The 22175-nt window shown below is 35.5% G+C and overlaps 1 protein-coding gene across 1 annotated transcript in view; it reads right to left on the bottom strand.

Moving 5' to 3' along the window:
* Nucleotides 1–22175, bottom strand: part of LOC109536832 (voltage-dependent calcium channel subunit alpha-2/delta-3) — a gene marked incomplete at its 3' end in the record, with an annotated part of 40641 nt that overhangs the window by 3101 nt on the left and 15365 nt on the right. Inside the window, 15 exon segments of the mRNA XM_048666256.1 lie at nt 4413–4628; nt 4683–4761; nt 4818–4897; nt 9058–9242; nt 9307–9378; nt 9510–9614; nt 9677–9751; nt 15021–15092; nt 15225–15308; nt 15465–15748; nt 15905–16084; nt 19441–19570; nt 19663–19925; nt 20519–20650; nt 21179–21443. Of these exon segments, the coding sequence (XP_048522213.1) occupies nt 4413–4628; nt 4683–4761; nt 4818–4897; nt 9058–9242; nt 9307–9378; nt 9510–9614; nt 9677–9751; nt 15021–15092; nt 15225–15308; nt 15465–15748; nt 15905–16084; nt 19441–19570; nt 19663–19925; nt 20519–20650; nt 21179–21443 (2222 nt within the window).

Genomic DNA, 22175 nt, shown 5'->3' with positions numbered 1-22175 from the left:
CTTAACAAAGCCAACAACAGATTGGTACGGTGCAAGCCGTTTACTTTGAAGCCGAGCTTAATTTTTAAGGTTGGTTTATGTAAGCTTGGCTTTCATATAAAACGGTGCAAACGGCCCTTAGTCATTTATCTCAAATCAAATCAAAATATGCTTTATTGCCACGGAAAAATTCACAAATTTTATGGACAAAGCGAGTAAAAAAACGAAACAGAATACTACAACATAAAGTACGTACAGTACAGTCAACAATGGTGAAACATTTTAAAAATATAATAAAACAGTACAAAATATATCAGTACAATCGTTATGGACAGAAGATGCAAACACAGAGGTCATCAGAGTAAGTCAACCTATCGTTACAATTCTGTATCGTATCTTCATGCAATAAGAAATTATTTAGAATAATTAGCTGAGGATATTAAAGGTCAAAGGGAACACAAAAATATTTAAATTAACAATTCTGAAAAATAGCAAAACGAACTTAATCGCCTTATCTAAATACCAGTTTAGCCATTATTAAGCATGGGTAAAAAGTATTGAGTTGGCTTTTGAGTTGTTAGCGCTCTGTGCTAATGAGTTATACCTTATCGAGTCTCACTGCGCCGCACTTTGAATTGCGCTTAGCATTTAACACAAGAGTGAATTAAGGCTTTACAAATTACGGAATTGAATTTTAACACGTAAAAAAGGTCATCACATTTTTTGGCCAAATGTTCAAAAAAAGTGGAAATTGTCACAAGTATAGAGAAGCGTATTCTCTGTCAGGCAAAGAGTCAGCTTAGTTATAGTGTGAATTTGGCTCCATTGACCTCTTGGTTACTTCACAAGGAAAAACTTGAAACCCAGTGGTCGGCTGGAAACCCGTCTCGAGCAATTTTTGCTACCCTGTCCATATTCATTCTAGAGACGTGGTAATTTCAGGCTCTACGACGCTCCCGTCCCCATCTGACTATGTCCTCGATCTCGCACTCGTTTCTTATGTCAGTGTTCCTTCTCCTGTCTTAAGAGACAGAAGCCTAAGGAGTGTATCCTGCTATATTCCTAAGTACTTTCATTTCAGTTGTTCGCAGGATATTTTTGGTTCGGCTGGTTTCTGTCGCGTATGTCAGTACGGGTCGTACGCAAGTTTTATAGATCTTAGTTTTAGCCTGTTTCCCTATGTGTTTGTTGTTCCATACTAGGTCTCGTAAAGCACCTGCTATCCTGTTAGCCTTGTTTGCTTGGACTCTGGAGGTTATTTGCACTTCCAGGTAGTTAAACTCAATTACCTGCTGTACTAAATTATTATCGAGTGCGAGTTTACATCTCACGGGCTCTTTAGCTATTATTCAGCCCAAACGATGACGAACCCGGCGAGAAACAGGAAAACGAATATAGAACTCAATTTTATTATATAAAAGATTAGACAGAAACATTCTCCTACTTTCTGATTGAGCTGAAGCACTTGATAGAGCATTAAATGACATATTTTGACTAATTAGGGCATGAAATCTGACGCTGGCAGATGAAGCAATAAACCAGCGGACACTATGTATTAACAATAATTATAAAAATATAATGGAAAAGAGAAAAAATGATCATAACTAGATAACTAATATCATACTTAAGATAGTAAAATTAAGCTCCATTGTAAATTTTGATTAATGCTTGAAATCAGAACTTTTAAAAGATATTTTGAATTAGTTCAAACATCGTTTGTTTTTCTTCGCGGTTTTTGGTTTAGTCAATATTTTTAGAAGAAAAATAATTCGATTATTATATTTAGTTTTGGCGTTGTGCATTAATCACTACAGCTGAATGAAATTCGGAGAAATATAAACGGCTCTGAATTTAAAATAAAATGAGTGAAAGATCGGCGCTTGGAGCGTTTTTCGTTTAATTGTTGTTGACTTTCGTTAAGTCGAAACGTGAAATTTGCCCTTGGAAGTATTTCCGTGCGAACAGGCACTTTCTGCAAAAATGTCGACAATAAACAAACTGAAATCGAACTGCCAAGCAAGAGTAACGCAATGAATCACCAAAATGGCGAACAAGCACATTATTAAATAATCATGTTTATTCTGTACTTTAGTGCCTGTTTTAGAAAAGGCATATGAGTATTCAGCTTGCTAGCGTGAGTGCTGTGTGAATCGCGTTCTTAGATGTGCGTGTTAAGTGCGGTAGTATGTGAAAGTGCAGTGAACTTTTTAAGGAATAATGGAAAGAAAATGGAGGATGGGGCGCCTGCTTGCAGAAAGCTGGTATGAATGACATCTAATTTATACATCCTCTACCTTGAACTGAGTTTGGTTTTCCGACAAGCAACTGAAGTTTTATGGATTCTTTATATTTCTCTCTCTTTGCTTCGCTGATTTGAAATAAGTTTTGCTTTGGACAGATTAACTGCTGTATACATTTATCTGTATCAATACATTTTCTTCTACCTTTCAGGTGGCACGACGCAACTTTCGGCAGGTAAGCTTAGCATAATTACTTTGCCCCTAGTTGCCAAGTACATTTAGAACTTTTAGTCCCATATTTATCAACTGACTCGTAGGATGAATTTGGTATCGATTGAGCTATTGGTTCTTTCCTAGCTAATTTTTAAACTTTGGCAATATTTTGGCTGTTTTTGTATTTTTATGAGAAACTCATACTGAAGGTTTTCTTTAAAGAACCGCTTCAGATGTAGATTTTGGGTTCCAGTTTTATGTTTTCTGGCAAAAAGTTTTAGATTTTTTTTGTTTTAAATGCGAAATCGAAGAACCGTTTGAGCCACAAAGTTTGTTTTTGTATCATTGAATAGAGAATTGGAAATTTGATTCAGCTTGGACAACGTGTGTGAGAAAATGCTGGTATATTTGTAATAAAAAGCGTCTTCTACAGAATGTCAATCTTTCAAGTTTCTACTAACTTTACTTTGGAAGTTGACATTTTTGAAGAGTTTACAGTTGCGTAAAAGCGTTCATTTTCAAATCAACATATACCAAACGCGTAAAATTTAGCATCTCATGTGACTTCAATAACTGTTTGAATTTTTTAATTCAAAAGTTGTCATCACCATGAGTGAACTTCGAAATTTTGACGACATTTAAAGCACACTCTTCTCTACTGAACGCACAACTCTGAACTTGTAGCGCATGTTTCGTTACAAATTGTGAATTGCGCTTAGTATTTAGCCCAAGGGCGGATTAAAGCTTTACGAGCCCCATCGGGCTAATATTAGCCCGGGGCTGGAATTTAACACCTAAATATATACCTAAATACAGGGTGATTCAAAATTGGCATCATTCCTTTTAAGGAGTGAGAGGCTCCCTTGGGGAGTACGAGAAAAATATTGAAAAAACATTTTTCGAAAATTTCTAGAATATATTAACAGTTGAAGATCGAATTTCAACTTTGTTATTAAGCATTATTTTTAAATTGCCCCATGTTTAATTGGTAGCATATTGTAGTACTTAAGCATTCAAAAAGAAAAATTACCATTTTTGCTTCAAATTACAAAAATATTTTATATCAAAAAAGTTCTCTTCTACAATTTTTTGATAAAAAGGCACAGCGGCAATGATGTTTTTTGTCATTAACAGATAGTTACAGGTGGATAGCCCTTGTCAATAATAACAATAATTCTTCAAACTGTGACTTACTTTGAATTTCCTTTTACGAATATGCGGATACGCGATTAGTTCAGGGGAAATGCTACAGTAACTTAGCAGAAACTGAAAGAACTTACGCCAACAAAGGGCGAGAAGAGTGGTTCCAGGAATATAGTGGACAACAATCAATTTTCGGGTTCCAGGCACAGAGGAACACGTATTGGACATAACCGAATTAGGGCCTTCCAGGAGCACTCAGAGCACAATAACTGACACTTTCCCAAGTACCAAATAAATACCGAGCAAGGGCTACGTTGCTACCACGTGTGTACGATACACACAGCACAAGGGGATACAAATGGAGCAGGAGTTAATTAACTGAATACGAGAAGCTGCTTGATAAGAGTGGATAATAAGGTGATTACACAGGCACTAGCTTGTTTGGAGTTAACCATTTAAATGTTTGGTGTTATATGGTCTATTTTGAAACACCAATATTCGAGGTTATGAGAACAGGTTGACATTTCGTCAACAAATCTTGTTGAATTTACCGTTTATCCTTGTCTATCTTATTGTCAGTCTGTATAATTCCATGGTTACCGGAGTTTTAAATAATTACGAAGCAACAGGTATTTGCGCAATGCTTATTAGGCAGATTACCTTGAAAAACATTGCTGCCGTATTTCTGATATAGTTTTTTGCAAATTTCTCAGTTTTTAATAACAATTAATTTCCTTTACTATTTTTTCTGTACTCCTATAACAGCGCCAGACAACACCTCAAGAGGAATGACGCCAATTTTAAATCACCCTGTATAACCTAATTATATACTTTCCTGATATCTCAAATGGAACAGAATAAATAAACATATCTTCATTTTTGAAGTTTTCTTCCACTGTTCTTTGATACCAGTCTTCGTCAGTAGATCGATCATTTGCAGGTTCAGCTTCTCCATAAATATTTTGATATGTGTCACTATTGAAAGTTTTCCATCTTGTTAATCCTGAACCAGTTGAAACGAATATCTTATGAACATAATATGGTTCAATAAACCTTTAAAAATAAAATGCCATATTTCTAATTTAACTCTATCGTTATTCAATTTACCGGTTTTCATTGGGAATTTCGTTTTGAAACCAGGATGTTTTGTTCATGTCATACATCAAATCATTATATAATGAAGTTCCTAAAATAAATGGCAATAAATGTGAATGAAATTTTAAGTCATCTTCATTGACTTACGATAAGTTGGATGATAATATGCATGCTCGACTTTTTCGCGTGGCGTTCGTTTTGAACGATGACAATTTTTGCAGTAAATCCTGTAAAATAATAAGAGCTGTATTTCAAAAAAATTGAGTTCAAATAATAAAAAATATATGTGTCAATAGAATATTTTTAAAGTCTATACATTTGTTCACGCTTTCGTCAAAAATTAACTTTTCCACCCATATTGTAAGCAGCAACCAAAATAAATTAAACAATATCACTTTAACACTCGATTATTGTGCAATGCGATACAAGGTATGTCTACAATCTACAACCCAGGATGGGTCATGGCTGACTGCACTATGTTTCTCCAGGTCTCCCTGTTCTCCAAAAGATTCATGTCCATAGGAGTATTCATTTTTGTCAGATCTGCTTTGATGTTGTCCTTCCATCTGTGGCGTGTGTCGCACGTATCATTTTTTCCGACGGTCTCTCCTCCCATACCAGTCTCGTCAGTCTGTCGTTTAATAGTCTATGGACATGCCCATAGCATCTTAAGCTCTGGGACTTAATTTATTGGTCCAATTTTCTATAACCCCGTCACCATAAAGCTGATTAGTCTCCGCGATCGTCCTGATGCGATGCTGGTTGGTTATTAAATTAGGGTCGTGGTGGGAACGAAAAATAGTTCTTAGAATTTTTGATTGGAAACCCGTAAGTTTTTCTTCATTAGCCTTATTTCGAGGGCCATCATTGGAGCCTACAGTACTACATCGACATAAGTTGCTGTTGTTCTAGCCAACATTCCTCCGATAGAGAAACTTATATTTGAGTTTCTAAATCAACGGAAATACTTAAGAAGTCAAGAAGTCCGAAGAGGTGAATGGCACCTAGAGGAACAACCCAGGTTAAGTAGAAGAGGGTTAAAGGAGCAACTAAGAGAAAGAACCATTAACATATGGCAAGACCAATAGCGCAATGCAGAGACAGAAAAAATGCACATTAGACAGAATTTTAATGTTAACTGTAATAAGAGAACCATCCAAATGTTGACAGGACATGGACAATTTAGGATACACTATCAGCGTATAGGCAAACACACTACCGCCACATGTGAACATTGCGAGAATATGGAGAAAGACGAACCAATACACAGGATCTTCTCTTGCAAACGTTACCAGGGTCGAAGACTTTAGATAAACAATATTTTGGAGAGGCACTTTAATGGCTGGAAGCTACTACGAGACGATAACACGTCAAGAGTCTTTCCCTCAGAGGCTCACCATAAGATGGGACCAAACCTCGGCTTGGAGCTCCTATCGGACATTGGACAACTCGATTTTCTGGCTGAGTTCGTCAGGTGATGCCCATTGCAAAACAGTAACATAAGTTAAGGAAATAAATATATGTTAAGACTAAAAGAATTCGTTTTATCCACTTATTTGCAATAATTAGGCAGAGTTCAAATATCAATTTCATTTTATGCACAGTAAGAACATTGCACATTCATTTAGAATAAAAAGAAGGGTATTTGGAACCTCCTGGGGAAACCCGCTACGAGGTGGACCCTATCTCCCATAATGCACTAATTAATGGAAGTAAGTCACACAAGATTGAAAGAGACGAATCCTTTTAAGTTCAGTACAAAATTTCATCTTTTCTTTTTCTTTTTTCCATCACAATCATTGTTGCTGACTCTCGATCCAATCTCCAAGCCCTTTCCAACCCTAATCGGGGGCACTTTCAGTTCCCTTCAGGAGCTGTCAGTGGTACGTGGGAGGTGGGACCCCCCTTTCTTCTTCTCCTTCTTCTGCATTAACCTTAGCAATTTTCTTTTCTTTTCTAGACTCTCACTTTTGAGGTTTTGAGATGCTTTTGGACATGCAAAAAGTTTTTTATAGAGAAGAGCCATGGATTTATGGCTTGAATTCTGCCTTTTATTTCCTCTGCGACATTAAAGATATATTTTACTGTTGGCGTGGGGTCTCCAATGATCATGTCAATGTCATCTGCATATGATAACAATACTTTTGAGCCTCGTGCAGTCAGGAGTTCTGTTTAAATTTCTGCCGACCTCGTAGCTTTCGCTGGTGCAATATTAAAGATTATAGGCTACAAGTCCCTGCTTACATATCCCTGTTTTAATGTGCTACGTATTTCAAAACCATCTGAGAGCCTGTTGTTTATTCGCACTCTGAGTTTTTCATCTTTCATACATACTTTCGTGATCTGAATGAGTTTTTTTGGGATTGCGAATTCCCCCATTGCATTCCACTCTGGGACCTTTCAAAGCTGTCGTTTGCATGCCGAAAATATATGAATAGATTATGGACAGTACTGTTGAACTCCCATCTCTAGTTGTAGACTGAGTGTAAAGTGGATCTAAATTTCCTGAAATCCTCCTTATATTCCCCAGCAAGCTCTCTTACTATGAAGTTATTCTATCCAGAACAATATGGGTCAGGACTTTGCAAACGGTACTAATGAGTGAGATTTCCCTGTAGTCTTAATACTTTGACTTGTCACGTTTTTGTGGATTGGTATTATGATCCTTTCTTGCTATTTTGTTGGTATTGAGCCCTCTATCCATATCAAACTAATTAGTTAGTGTAATTGTATGTATAACGATTTACCTCTGTCATTCAATGGTTCTAATGGTATGTTATCCGATACAGGAGCCTTTGAGTTTTTAATTTTATTACTACCTTTCGAATTTGTTCTTTGGATGGTTTTTCTACAGGGCTATGTGGTATGTATTTTCAATGTGTTCTTCATCGGGTTTCATATTTGGCCGCTTTTCTCGCATTTTCGACGTTCACATTGATGTTTTTGGCTCTTTATGAGCTTCCTAGTTTCTTTAGGGTAGTTTGCATATTTTTCTCGATTTTCAGGAGTATCGTGCTGAATCATCGCTCTTCTAAAAGTTTCTCTTTCTTGCAGTTTTTGTTGACACACTTCATTAAGCCATGATTGAGTCGTTTTCTTTTTGGTTGTCCCGATGATTTCTTCAGCTGTAATTTTTCTCGTTTCTTCAACATAGCTCCACAAACCTTCAACATTTAGTGTACGATTTACATTCTCAATGAGTTTATGTTTTCCCTATGTTACATTGTGCGGTTTGATTAGTTTTTGTTTTTTGTGACTCGATATTGTGATTTTGAATTTGGCTTTTACCAGAAAATCATCTGTATCTCCGTCTACTCCTCTCAGGTCCTCTTCTTACATCTAGGACACTGCTACTATATCTGGCGTCCACCACGACATGGTGAATCTGTTCATCCAAGTTTGTTTATGGAGTCTGTGAGGGAATATTGAGATCCTACACTACATATTGAACAGATGATGCTAATGCTATTAGTCTTGTCCGTTGTCGTTTGATATATTGTGAAAGATATGTTGACCTATTGTCGGCCTTAAACTTGGTTCTTTGTCTATTTTTGCAATGAAATCCCCACATAGCAATATCATATCCTGTTAGGGCAGGCTTTCTACTGTTCTTAAGCATCTCGTACAAGGATTCCTTAGCGACTTTGTCCCTGTCTTCTTGTATGGGCATATACTGATAATAAGGATATGTTATACCATTGTGACTTTATTCGTATGTAGCATCATTTATGAGTTCAAAGCGCAAAACACTGTTTCAAATTGCTCGTTTACGTCGAAACCAATTCCATACCCATGCCGCCCATTCTGATTTCCACTAAAAATGCCACAGACTTACTTATGTTGAGGCTTCTGCTATCATGCCATCTAATCTCATGTACCGCCACTATCTCAACTTCTATTTTTTCTGGTTGTTGTATGGCACTGTTAGGAGCTCCCGTTTTGTACCAGCTCTGTACATTCCATGTTCCAATGTTCATAATCGGTTTTCGTTGCAATTTTTGTCTCTTGAGTTTAGATCCATCTGGCCAGTCTGATTCCTAGGCATACGTGCAGCTTCCATGACTCCTCTTCTACGAGGGCAGATAGTTAACTTTCCGGTCAACATCTTAGAGATGGTGGACCAGAATTGGGGTTCATTCCCTTATCCAAAAAGTTCCGGTTTTTAGACGCCGGATACTCGCCTTTCATCCTCTTCCGTCAGCTGCATAACGCAGATCCATTGTTCACTCGATTATTGTAGTAATGATAATAAAATAAATAATTTTTAAGTGGGCCTGCAATCGAGTCTTCCAATAATGTAGAACTATTGAAATATTCAATGTCATTGAAATGCTCATTTTCATTTCATTTTCTTAATGCTAGTACTAATAAAGTAAATGTGACCTACCAATCAGGGTGTACTGCCCAATTGTCGTTATCCATAATGATCTCCGGAGGAGGATTATGTAAATGAGATGAAGCGTTAGCTTTATTGATTTTTACATGTCCATACTCATCTGGCAAAACTATACATAGCGTAAACGGCCCTATTTCTGTATAATAGTAATGCCTGGTTGCACGTATAATTCTTTTCTGAAATGTTATAAAATTTCAGCATTTATAACTTAACACTGACATGTACATATGTCTATCTCACCATATCATCTAGAGTATATTTAATATTTAATGTGGCTTGCTTATCATGTCTTTCCAGCATTCGTTCGCGTAGCTAGGAAAACACAGGTTCGTTAAAATTGAGGTTTCGAAATACAATATAACCTGGATAATCAAACAGGCCCTTAAATCGCATATATTTATTAGGGGTTAAAATATGTTTTAAGAAGTTCTACTGAGACATACCTTGACAATTTCTGCCCCGAATATTCTAGGTTCATTGTTATCGTCTAGAATTTCAGTTTCCAAAATGTCAACCCTATTGAACGTGGGTTTTAGTATATTTTCAAACTAAAAAGAATATTGTTGAATGTGTGAAAAACATAAGTTTTTGAAGTTTTTGAAGTAACAACCTCAGTTCGATGTTCAGGGTGCATCAATATATATCCGTTGTTGGTAATTATAAATGCATATCCATTAACTCCAATCTAAAAGTATAAGAAATTCGTTAGCTAACATGTTCTTTATATACAGGGTCGCTTTTATGTATGGAAACGGTGGATTATTTCCTGAGCTAGAACAAAATGATTGACACGAAAATTGAAAGGTTCTTTCCAGTCTATTTACATAAAGAAAAATCTAGTTTTGAATATCTCGAGTTGTTAAAATTGTGGTTGCTGTATTTCGCAAAATTATTATATTTCGTACTTTAAATTCTGCACAAACAGGAATAGTGAATGAAAAATAGACAAAATTTATAAACAAGATAAGGTGATTGATTGCCAGGAATAAACTGAAATTTTATTTTAAAAAGTGATCAAGATGCGCACCGTTTTCTTGATAGTAATGAAGTCGCTGAACTAAATTTTCTAATAAATAAAGATATTACGAGGAATGCCGGCAATTTCGTGAGTTTTTCTATCTTGCAACTCTCAAAGTGTTGCCTGCGATCAATTCATTTCTCAGGAAATGTTTCATGGATATATGTTAGTACTTGGCGTCCAAAATATAATATTCTATTAATATATCAATACGCTCAATTTCACTTAAACGTGACATTTTAAAGCTGAAATAATCCATATAAAATGAATTTTTGACAATCGTATCAATTAGAGATTAACTGTTTAGAACAAAAGAATGATGACTCCACGTTGTTATAGTGACCTAAACATTATATGATAACTTGATAAACAATGTTTTCATATTTTATTTCATAATTTGGCAAATTACATCAACACATTTTTCAATTCAATTTTGAGAACTGGATATCTCGTGGACGTGGACAAAAATTCAATTGTTGAATAAAATATGGAGTGTACTATTAGAAAAAAGGTAACATTGCGTTGCTGTGACTTTATGACTAATCCTGTATACTAAATTTTTCTTTATGTAAATAATATTAAAATAAAATTCCTTACAATTTTTGTATTAATCATTTTTTCTAGGTATATTAGTTTAGAAAATAATTCACCGTTTCGATTCATAAACGCGACCTTGTACAGGATTATTCATTTTTTGCTTGGGAAAGTAAATTAATAAAAACACACAAAATATTCAGACGGACACGAAACTTTAATTCAATGTAAAGATTCAACGTTGTGAGTCGATTATGTTGACTGTAATCTGCTCGTAAAGCCGTAAACGTTAATTCAGCAGAATCACCATTTTTATAGTAACAATTAAGAATTTTTACGCGTTCTTTGACAGCTAAACGATCCAAATTCCAAAATGGCAAACCTTCAATTAAAACAAAAACGCTTCGGATGACGTTTGCCTTTGACAGATTTTAAATAGCAAGGCATTACTTTCCCAACCTCGAATTGGATAACTCATTATAATATTGCAGTGTCGACATTGATTATCTTCATAAGTCATGGTTTTATTATAGCGCTATTTTGCAAATTTCATTTAATTGACTAATGAGACAAAATCGTCTATAAATAAAAAGTAGGTTAATAAAAAACTGTGCGATCTTGTCCGAAATAAAAATAATTGTGAAAAGGAAATGTATGTTATTTCTTACAACAAACTAAAATCTGCTAAAATTATATTAATTTCTTAAGCCCAATAAATTTTCTTTTAATCTCATGACTTAAAATCAGGTGATAGTGCTGGCTATTCCGGCAAACATCGCCTACCGATCCACCGATTTGGAAAAAAGTACAGTCGGACATTAATATAGCGATGTGGTGGTGCTCCAATCTGCTGGAACCATATCACAAGACTTCAGGTTCTCTTGATCAGGATATAAGTTTGCCAAAGTTGATAAGACATGTTGAAGTGGTACTACATAATAAGCTCCATCCATTAATAATAAAAGTGCATTTGATATGGTTTGTATGACTCGGTGATTAGCCTGTACAAATTTTCTGCAAACCATGAACAGCAGTAGGCCTCAGCAACATTGAGCTGATTTGCGCTTTTGAGTTGTTGCCGCTCACGGAGTTAATGAGTTGCTACTCATTGGTAAATGAGATAACTTATTTATTAAAGCGGATTTAAGCTTTACGAGACCAGAGACTGAAATTTTTACATGAAAATGGTCGATTACATTTTTATGAATAACCTTTGATCACTTTGTCAAAATAAGTGCGTTCAGTTGGCGCACCCAGCCATTTGCGCAGCACTGTGTCAACTAAAAAATCACTGAGTTACGGGTATAAGTATTTTGACATGTCGAAACATGCGGATACTGAATGTGTTCCATTTGCTTGTTTCATCCTGCATATTTCTAGGACTGAAAAAAGATATCTTCTTCTCCTTCATTCTTTATTTTAGGCGAATCGCCTGTTCAATTATCGTTCACTTGGGTGAGGCTGCCGCTCCATCGTTTCCTGTGGCGCGCAACGTCTCTTCGTCCCAATGGGAGTTGTCACGAGCGATTCTCACAAGTCTGCGGTGGTCCATCCTGCTTATGTACTTATTCCATTCCTTCGTCCTGTTTGCTACCCATTCATTGATGTTCTTGACATTACAGGCTATTCTAACATTCTCGTTTCCCTCTCTCTATCCAGCAGTGTCTTTTCGGTGATTCGGTATTGGTTCTGTAAGGTCTCCTTCTATTTGCGCTCGTATTTTATTGTTTGTATATATGTTCTCTATGGTTTTAATCAGATTGTGTTGGATTTGCCTGTTGTAAAGGAGATGCAGGACGTCTTCAGCTTGACACGGTCAAATGCTCTGATTAGATCAATAAAACATATCAACGCCGGCTGGTTGTATTCAATCGACTTTTCGACTATTTGTCTTAATACGAACACGGCGTCTGTGCAAGATCTTCCCGATCTGAATCCCTGTTGTTCGTCCGCCAACGATGTAAGATTGTTGCTTAAAAGGTTTATTCCTCTATAATTTAATGGTATCCTCTTGTTCCCTTTTTTGAACATTAACACAGTAGTGCTGGTTCGCCGTTCATCTGCGATTTTGTGTTGATATATAATTTTCTGTATTAACGTTGTTAATTCTTCTGTTAGTCTTTGCCCACCGTATTTGAGCAATTTATTTTGAATACCGTCTTTCCCGGCGCTTTTTCTATTTTTCAGTTTCTGTAGAGCGTTTTTTACGTCAGATGTATTGATCGTGGCATCTTCGTTAATAGTTATTTCTGCTATGGTAGGCTCGTCTGCAATGTTTGTCGTTTTATACAGATCGGTTAAATATCTGATCTACTCTTCCTTTTTTATGTGGGTTGGTTATAGCAGTTATGAATCCCCATATATGGTTTTAAAGCCCGTAGAAATGACCTTCCTGACGTTTGGAGAACATTTCCCAGCGATCGTTTGTGAAGTGATAATTTTTTATGGGAGGGCGAACCGATTTTTCTCGGTTACGGCGAGCCGNCGGCGGCTCACACTCCGGTCTCTTCGCGCCTGAGGCTTGGGACGCACATATGCACTTTGAATTCGACATTTTTCTCTTAGTGCGGGTGCATCTGCAGATCTGACAAACTTTGCAAACACAGATTGGGTTAATAAACGGACAGTGATTTTGATATATTAATTATTGAGTGTGATATGATTGTGTTCGGTGTAGTTTATTTTATAACGCTGATAACAATGAATCAACCAATTAATAATCCATATATTTGCAGAAAAATGTATTACAAACTTTTGGAAATCGTGTTCAAACGATCGGGTAATTATCATTGCAAATGAGATTGCCCATTGCCGTGTACTGTTAAATGTTGTTTTAAGAACTAACAATCGATGTTGTGCAACAAAATTGTACATACGATCCACTACAATAAAGTTTTTGAAAAACGGTTGGACCTATTTTAAATCTGACCTGATTAATTGCGGACGCAAATTCGTACCAAGAAAAGATTAAATTAAATAAAATCGTATCGATAGAATCTCGGTACCGATTCCCTATGTCTTACTCTACGTCTGTAGTCCAGATGCTGCCCAGATGATGTCCATTTGCATTGTATCGCACGATTCAAAGTTCCGAACTAGTAAAGTATTACTACCTACTTGTTTAGTGATTTTCATCGGAGACAATTGTTAATCCAGATGTTGAGCGGATATTTTCTAAAGAAGGCTGGGTCAATTTATGAAAAACGCTCAAGATTAAGTGCAAATAAAGTGTCACAACTATTATTAATAACTTTTAATCTAATAATATGTTCAATTATTTTTTATTTTATTTCGTAACAACAAATAATCAATATTTAAATATCTATTTCGTAATTTTTCATATTTAATATAAAATGATAAACATCATCATCAACGCCAAAAACGATATCTTGCTAAAAAAAAAGCATTCAGTAATATATCATCTCAAAGTTCTCTAAGTGCCTCCCTTGCCGAATTCTTGATATTATTCTTGACTATTTCCCAAGCTAGATTGATGTCGTTAGTATTTAAAATCGGATTTTCTTAGATTTCTTGTTGTAATCTATTTTTGTATAGGAACTTTATCGTAGGGTCCCATAGGAGCTCAATATTGAGTTTCTGTGTTGATATTACCGGTCTTCAAATAAATAAAACACAAAAAAAAAAAATAAAATATGAAAATTAAAAATAAAATTTAAATAGAATTGAATAAAATTGAGATGTAAATGAAATAAATCGAATTTAATAATTTTGCACGTTTAGCTATTATTGGTCGATGTGAAACTTTTGTATAGAAAACTTCGATATAACATTGCTTTTTTACTATGCAGTAAAATAAGATGTATTTTGAATCAGCGAAGATGGATCTGTTTCTCCCATAAATAATTAAATATGCTATGTTTTGACTGTCTTAGACAAGATTATGTTTCAAGTATGAGCTTGGTGTGGTATTAAAGAAAGACGTATTATCAGAATCTTTATGCGGATTACGAATGAACCAACCTGATCTTTTTGCGCATTTGTTACTCGGCAGGATAAAAGGTAACAGCTTTAGAAGCCCATAATAAATCAATATTGCTGACCAAAATGACACTTTTAAAGTGAAAATGAAAATAGCGTTGCAAATGAAAACAAAATGTTTTGATTCTGTTGTTCTCTCTGTCTCATGTTTTACAGGGTGGTTTAAAAAACTCGTTTGGTGGACCGCAAATTATGACTTGATAGGCGTCTAGCAAATAAAATTCGGAATTGAAAAAAACATGCATTAAATTGCGTCTTTTGCTTCGAAAGAGATTAGCTTATTTTGCCAGAATTATAGATAACCACTACAAGTCAGTGTACTCACACAGCTACAAATGAGTCAACAAAAAATTGCAAATATGCCAAAAAATGCTATTAATCATGTTTTTTGCAACTAACTTACCTTATCATGTGGAATTAATGCTCTGAAAAATGAAATTGGAACGTCAATACCAGCCACTCCAGTTAACTTGTACTGAAATGTTTTTCACATTAATAAACAAATAGATCAACTAAGAATCTATCAGCTTATTAAGTTTCTAAATATCTGCTGATATATTAAACAGTATGGATTTGTTTTAACATCTTTCCATGTTATAAGCGTTACCTCATTATCTCTGCGGCCATAAACAGGTAAAGATACTGTTGTCATATATTTATAGTTTTTCTTCTCTTCATATTTTTCGTAATCCTAAAAAGTAAATACGTTCAAGTAGCCCATCTCCTATTCCCCCAATTGGTAACCAAGGCAATTATTCTACTACTTATGATATAAAATAAATGTTTTAAATAATAATTAATTTGGTTTAATGCTGCAGGTAGTTGCAGCTAAAAACGTGTGCCTTACATGGGTTTCTTGCAGAAGCATATGATTTAAACTGTTATGTCTAAGCTGTTGTAGATCAATTCTCCTCTTTACGTGATCCAGAAAGACTTCGCGTTGTCGAATACCTTCAAACTTTGTCCATAACCAATTAGAAAGTCTTCTATCAGCTAGATCAACATACAAGTAACTCCATATTGGGATCTGTTTATCATCACATTCAAAATTGATTGGTCGAGACATGACATTTAAGTACTTCAATATTTTTTCTCTAATATCAGGTTTTGTGGTCATGTTTACGTAATATCCTGGAATTGAGTTAAAGATGTTTAGTTAGAGCAATTACCCATTATCACCCATGTTGAAATGAAGCTTGAACCTATGCAGTACGTTTTTTCATCAGTACAAGAAGAGGTAAGCTTCCAAATACTGCAAAGTAGCAAATTGTGAAATTTTAAACTAACCCATATTTGAGCAGGCAATAAACTCCATTTGCTTTTCGTCTTCCTTTTCAGTACTAAGCAAGTACGTAAAAATTCGTACTGGAAAATCTTTGGCCCAATTGGAATTATTAAACATTGAAACATCATAATCGTAATCGATCCCTTCCGTGATAAGCATTATGGCTTGATTGCAATTGGCACCTAAACAGAACAGATGTTCTAAATATTTTACATTATGCATAGATCCCCTTTACAGAACATGTTTAAGTAAATATAAATCAATCGCATGCATAAAAGTTGTCAGTGATATGCGTACATCTACATACAGGGTAATTCAGGTTCAATATTGCTAACTTTAGGGATAGATAGAACAAGTTAGGATATTGCCGCTACATGATACCAACATTTTCCCTAAAAAATATTGTTAAAAATAAGATTTTTGTTCCGCCTTCCCTTCATAACTAAGTATTTATCCAATTTAGGTAAAATATCTGATTGAGGCACGCAAGTACTTCTAATGACAGTACATATTCCCTTACGTTTCTGATGCGGAGTTGTTCTTCGTTGGATGGAATGGCCGACAATTCTCCCATAGAATGAGCATGCGCAATATCACGGTTCTGAAACGTTTGCTCGGTTTCGAGCATCATGAGTTCATGTTTTGTTTTCTGTGATGACTTTCCATTCATGTCTATCTTCTGCCATCTTGAATGTTTGGGTGAGGTTTTTGCCGGTTAGACCGGTTATACGACCCATGTATCTGGTGGGCGACCTTCCTCTTGATCTTTTGCCAGGGACTGTCCTTTCTAAAGTGAGTCTCTCAAGACGATTTCTTCTGACAACATGACCAAAGAATTTAGCTATTTTCTCCGACCCCAAAAATGCTGAATCTCTTCTTAGTTCTGAGTTGGTCCAGAATGGATTGGTCGGTTCTTTTCTCAATCCCTGATACTCTCAGTATTCTGCGCCAACCTAACATTTCGAAGGCATCTATCATCCGCTTATCCGCCTTTTTAAAGTCTAGCATTCTGATCTATATAGAAAGACTAAGAACACCAAGCTTCTGACTAATCTCATTTTGGTGTTGAGGCATATGTGATCGCTTTTCCATACTTTGATTAATTTGGTCATGGATTGTTTCGCTATTGCGCTTCTCTTTATCTCCGTGATGGATCCGCGTTTGCTCGAGACTGTGGTACCAAGATATATGAAGGCGCCAAGTGTCTCGATGTTGTGTTTCCTCTTTAGTTCAGGTCTGTTATTATTTTGACGGTCAATTATCATTATTTTGGTTTTCATTCTGTTTATCTGCAGGCTCTACTTTCTTGCTTGTTTCTTCGACTCTTCGTATAAAATTGATCAATTCTTCTTCTGTTGCAGCGATTAGAATCGTATCATCGGCGTAGCGCAAGTTGCAGATTTTGTTGCCGTCAATGGTGATTTCTCCATGCCAGTCATCCAGCGCTTTCCTCATGATGCAACCCTGCCTAACTCCTTTACACACTCTCAATCGATTGGTCAGATCTCTCTCTACTCTGACGTATACTGTGCTATAGTCGTATACATTTTGAACGAACGATATTAAGTGGTGAGAAGCTCCCATTTCAGTTAAAATAGTCTATAAATTTTGCCATCGTATGCAATCAAATGCTTTAGAGTAAGAGTTTGTTTAGAGTAAGCTATGAAGCATAGGTAGGTAGGCACAATGAATTCCCTAGATTTTTCAATTATTTGTCGGAGGTTTCGTATCTGTTCTCTGGTTCCACGACTTGGGAAAATCTGGATTGTTCTGGTGGTATTTGTGGCAGCAGGTAATGTTATGTGCGTTCCGATATTATCTTTAACAAGATCTTGCTGTCGTGTTTTTGTTTTGTTCCACAATGAGTTCGAGTCATTGTCTACTCGCGTATGTGCCTTTAATTTTGAGACTTCTATGTTTGCCCTTGTTTTGAAATTTTCGTTATGTTAAGACTCCACAAGTTTCTAAAGGTGTTGGTAGGCTGCGATCTGCCTAATTTATTCGGAGCTGTGCTGCAAGAAACTGTTGATCACTATGGCAATGTTTTCCCGGGTACGACTTGGTATTCCTGATTGGAGTTCTCCACCTGGATTTTATTAAGATGTAGTCCAGCTGATTTTTATCTAGGCCTCCAGGTGACGCCCAGAGGTATAGTCGCCTTGCATGATGTTCATATCCTTTGCTCGTAATAACTTAAAGCAGAATTGCAGCAATCGTTCTCCTCTGGTGTTTCATTCTCCCAGACTGTATTTTCCATGATCACTTTGCGTATATGTTCATCTCCAGGTTCTCTTCCAATTTTGTCATTATAGTCTCCTATATCACCGTGGCTTCTCGATTTGGTAGAGTCTCCAAACGTTGTTCTAATTGAGAATAGCATTCTTCTATCTCATCGTCTGGCGCTTCGATTGTTGGAAAATACACTTATACACTAATATTCAGATTTAGAGGACGGGCTAGGGATGGGACATCGAATCGTTCTGATAGTTTGCCGTTGCATACAAATTTCAAATTGATCGACTTAAACTTAAATAATTTTATTTTCTACTACTATGTCTAATAATCGACTAAATTTATTCAACTTATAGTTGCCACATTTTTCGGTCAACTGACTGCAAAAAGAGGATTTTTTCGGGTGCAGCTGGAAATGGGCCGCTATGCCGCGGTATGGTTTGTATCGGCACTATCAAAGAGTTGGCAGAAAATGTTCCTATTTATCAAATCTATCATATCTAATCGTAAATCTATGCAGAACATGAAGGGCTCGATTTATGATTCGTTCCTGGTGGTGACTAATGGCAACAAAACATTTAGCACAATTTCCTTTGAGAATCGAAAGCGTTTTCGAGAATCGGCTTCAGTAAATTTCGCTAAGGCATTTTCCATATCTCGAATATACCTGAAAATAATACGATTATTTTAATTGCATATCACGCTTGTTAATGTTTTCTTTATGTACCGTTGTGGTATGTTCAAATCTAATTCCTAGTCTGAATTATCCCAATTAACACTGTTCAATACATCGACGTTACCATCTATTTTTTAAAAACCAAAATAGTATTTAAAAACTAGAGTATCATCGCAATCTAGATCGCTCACAATATGGCATTGGCGATCGTCTCACTCATCTCCACCGCATCGCCCAACAAGTCTAAAATGCGCGGGCGTCAGATGCCCAAGCGATCAATTGTGCAACCGGAATTGCCTTCAGCAAACGGCGGAAAACCGGCGCATCTTAAGAGATCGACTGTGTATACCCGTATATTATGTATATGTATATAACTTCAACAACACAAATGTATTTCAATAAAACACCTACACAAATCTATTTCCTGATTCGATTTCCACGCTTTATTTCACATATTGTCTGGTTTCTGGGATATCTAGTAAAAATCGAGTGAGTTCGCATTGGCTTGCTCCGTATCCAGAGCAAAGTATTGAGCAAAGAAAATATATGAAAGTAAAGACTATATATAAATGCTTTACGTGAATACAAGTTATGCATTAGACTTTTTCCAATGTTAAAATCGAAACTTACTCAGATTGGTACGTCTGAAATGCGCTAGTATTTCAAATGCTTTCTCCAATCCCGCAGATATATTAGCAACTCGCTTTATTTCGTAAACTGGTAAATATTCTCGTAGTAGCCTCAAGTTTTCTTCGTTTGCCTAAAAGACAGATTTCTTTAGGTTAAATAGGTAGGTGCTGCTGAATTAGCCCGCAGAATATCGTTAGCTGAGAATGATGTTTTTCGTATTACCTGAAATAGTGTATCATTGAAACAATCCACTAGCGGTTCACTAACGTTGTTGAACGTATAAATATTCACGAAATCGTTGTCGTTTAATGTATCTAAAATATCATTGACTATCTGATGTGATAGTTCTCGTTTTTTGCCCTTCATGGATCCTGATCTGTCCAGTAGTATAATTATATCTTTTGGCGATGTCATAGCTTCGGTAAACCAGGACCTAGTTCTAAAATCATACGTTTGATCGTATCTTTCTTCTGACCATTTTACGGCTGCAAAAAATACTTAATGTTAATAAGGCAATTAGAAAATGTTGTATATGTAACTCTTGAAAAGACCGATACAGAATCTGATGCTAATGAATTATGATGTATGCTGATGTAAAGTCAATTATGTATTATTAAATAATTATTTTATTTTTCTTCATTTTAACGGGAAACAGGGAAAGTGGAAAATACTGGGAGAGGCCTATGTCCAAGAATGGGCCGAAGAAGGTTAATTAGATAGATAGATAGATAGAATATTCAAACCCCTAGTAAGTAAGGTAATGACTGTTATAATTGTTAGAAAAAACGTATTAATTATTACTGAATATTTTTGTAATTAGAATAATTTCAATTGATCTGAGAGAAAAGTAAATTCTAACAATATTTATTTAATTAATTCAGTTTACTTGTTACATGACAATTACAAATGAAATTACGTCAATTAGATTACAGATTACATATTTTAATATTAAGGAAGGAAAGAGGCAGAAGGCTCTTTCTCTCTTTTGATAGGATTTCCATATTAAGTCTATATCCACTGTAATGCTTTATAAATTTATGACAATTGAAGTTAGTTTTTTTATATTATAGATATTTACCTGGATAGTGACGCATGAAACCATCAGGACTGGCAAAATATTGCCAGACCAAATCGGGATCGTTAAGAGCATTTTTCTTGAACACTAGATCTAATGATTCCGACCATCGAATGCCTTCAAGCACTGACATATCTAAAGGAAACCAAATACAATTGAAAATCATTGTTTGGGAAAACAAACAAACAACGCGATTTTATTAAATACGTAATTTTGAAAAAAATGGCCTTATGAAGTTACAATGTCTCAGTTAATACATAATAATAGTATTTACTAAATAACCGCTTTTGGATACGATTCTTCGTCTTTCGAGGCACCCAAGAGACCGACCCATCTTCAGTTAGTTTTGTACTTGTGTTTTTCTATAACTTAGCTTCTAACTGTAGTATAGCTAGTCGCTCAAAATATTTTTTTCTATGCACATTAAGATTAGGTACTGAAGAGAACGCTTTCATCAATTGAAGTATTTGCTAATTAAATATAAACAAACATGTTTAAGACATGCCCGACCAAAATGTTAGTGGCAGAATTGCAAGGTTGTCTTGTCCAAGTCAGGGTCCATTTTCTGCAGGATCATTGTCAGAAATTATTATCACAATAATAAAGAATATCAGAAGGGAGGGTCTTTAATTTAACCAGTCTATTTTCTTGTAAAAATCTTACCTCGCTCAAAAATATTTGTAGCAACTTTTACTGCACTAACTTTCATATTGACTTTATCGTCAAAATGGATATCATAATTCATGGGTAAACTCTGGTAGGAAACATTTGATCTTAAAATATCCATGAGATTCTCACAGTCGCAAGAGAAATCCTCATTTTCATAAGTATCACGTTTGTCGAACAAGTTTTTTAATTCATCTGGAGTAAATATATTATAGCTCAGACTTGTTAAATTCACTTGTGTACACCACCAATGACACTCCATCTGTGAAAAAAATATGTACGTAAGCATTAAAATGTTATTATAATAAGCCGAACTGAAATTATTACTCTTGAAATTATACTTTTGTTACATTTAGACTCGTATACTCAAACTCATTCATTAGGGCATTTTTTAATCGGTAAACTTTGTTATTTATTATCGCTTTTGGATTGGATAAATTGGCTTGGATGAAGTACAGAACCATCACAACCAGAAGTAATCAAGCCAATTCAACTTTAAAGTTAAAGTTGAAAATATACAGTCTATTAAGGAAAAACTATTTATCTTAAAATGTTTTAGTTTAATTTTTTTAATTTTCAGCTGAATGATCTCAACTTGCTCAATCTCGAGAGAGATGAATGCGACATTCATCTCTTAAAATATCCTTTCACCTCCATTATCCACACTGATATGATGTTTATTTAGAAAAATAATTTGTTAAAATGAAATTTTCCGTCAATTAGCTTTTTATAATAAAGTTGGCTTAAATTTCGCTCAAAAGCGACGCAATTTAACTATTAAACGCGGCAACTTCTGAGATACTGTCGACAAAAAGTGTCCACAGCTATAATATGTGATATATAATATCATATGATATATAAGCTATGACTGTACGCTGTATTTCAAAATAACATTAGAAATGATTTCCACAATGTCTTACTCACACCACAGGTGCCCAATTCTCGAGCTCGAGAGAACGTGAACGATCCCATCACCGATGTGATCATTCCCTTC

The sequence above is a fragment of the Dendroctonus ponderosae genome, unplaced genomic scaffold (genome assembly GCF_020466585.1).
Source record: "Dendroctonus ponderosae isolate FM_Combo_2020 unplaced genomic scaffold, Dpon_F_20191213v2 Dpon_F_20191213_1, whole genome shotgun sequence".
Taxonomy (NCBI): domain Eukaryota; kingdom Metazoa; phylum Arthropoda; class Insecta; order Coleoptera; family Curculionidae; genus Dendroctonus; species Dendroctonus ponderosae.
The sequence above is the reverse complement of the archived record's forward strand: the minus strand, read 5'-3'. Positions and strand labels throughout refer to the sequence as shown.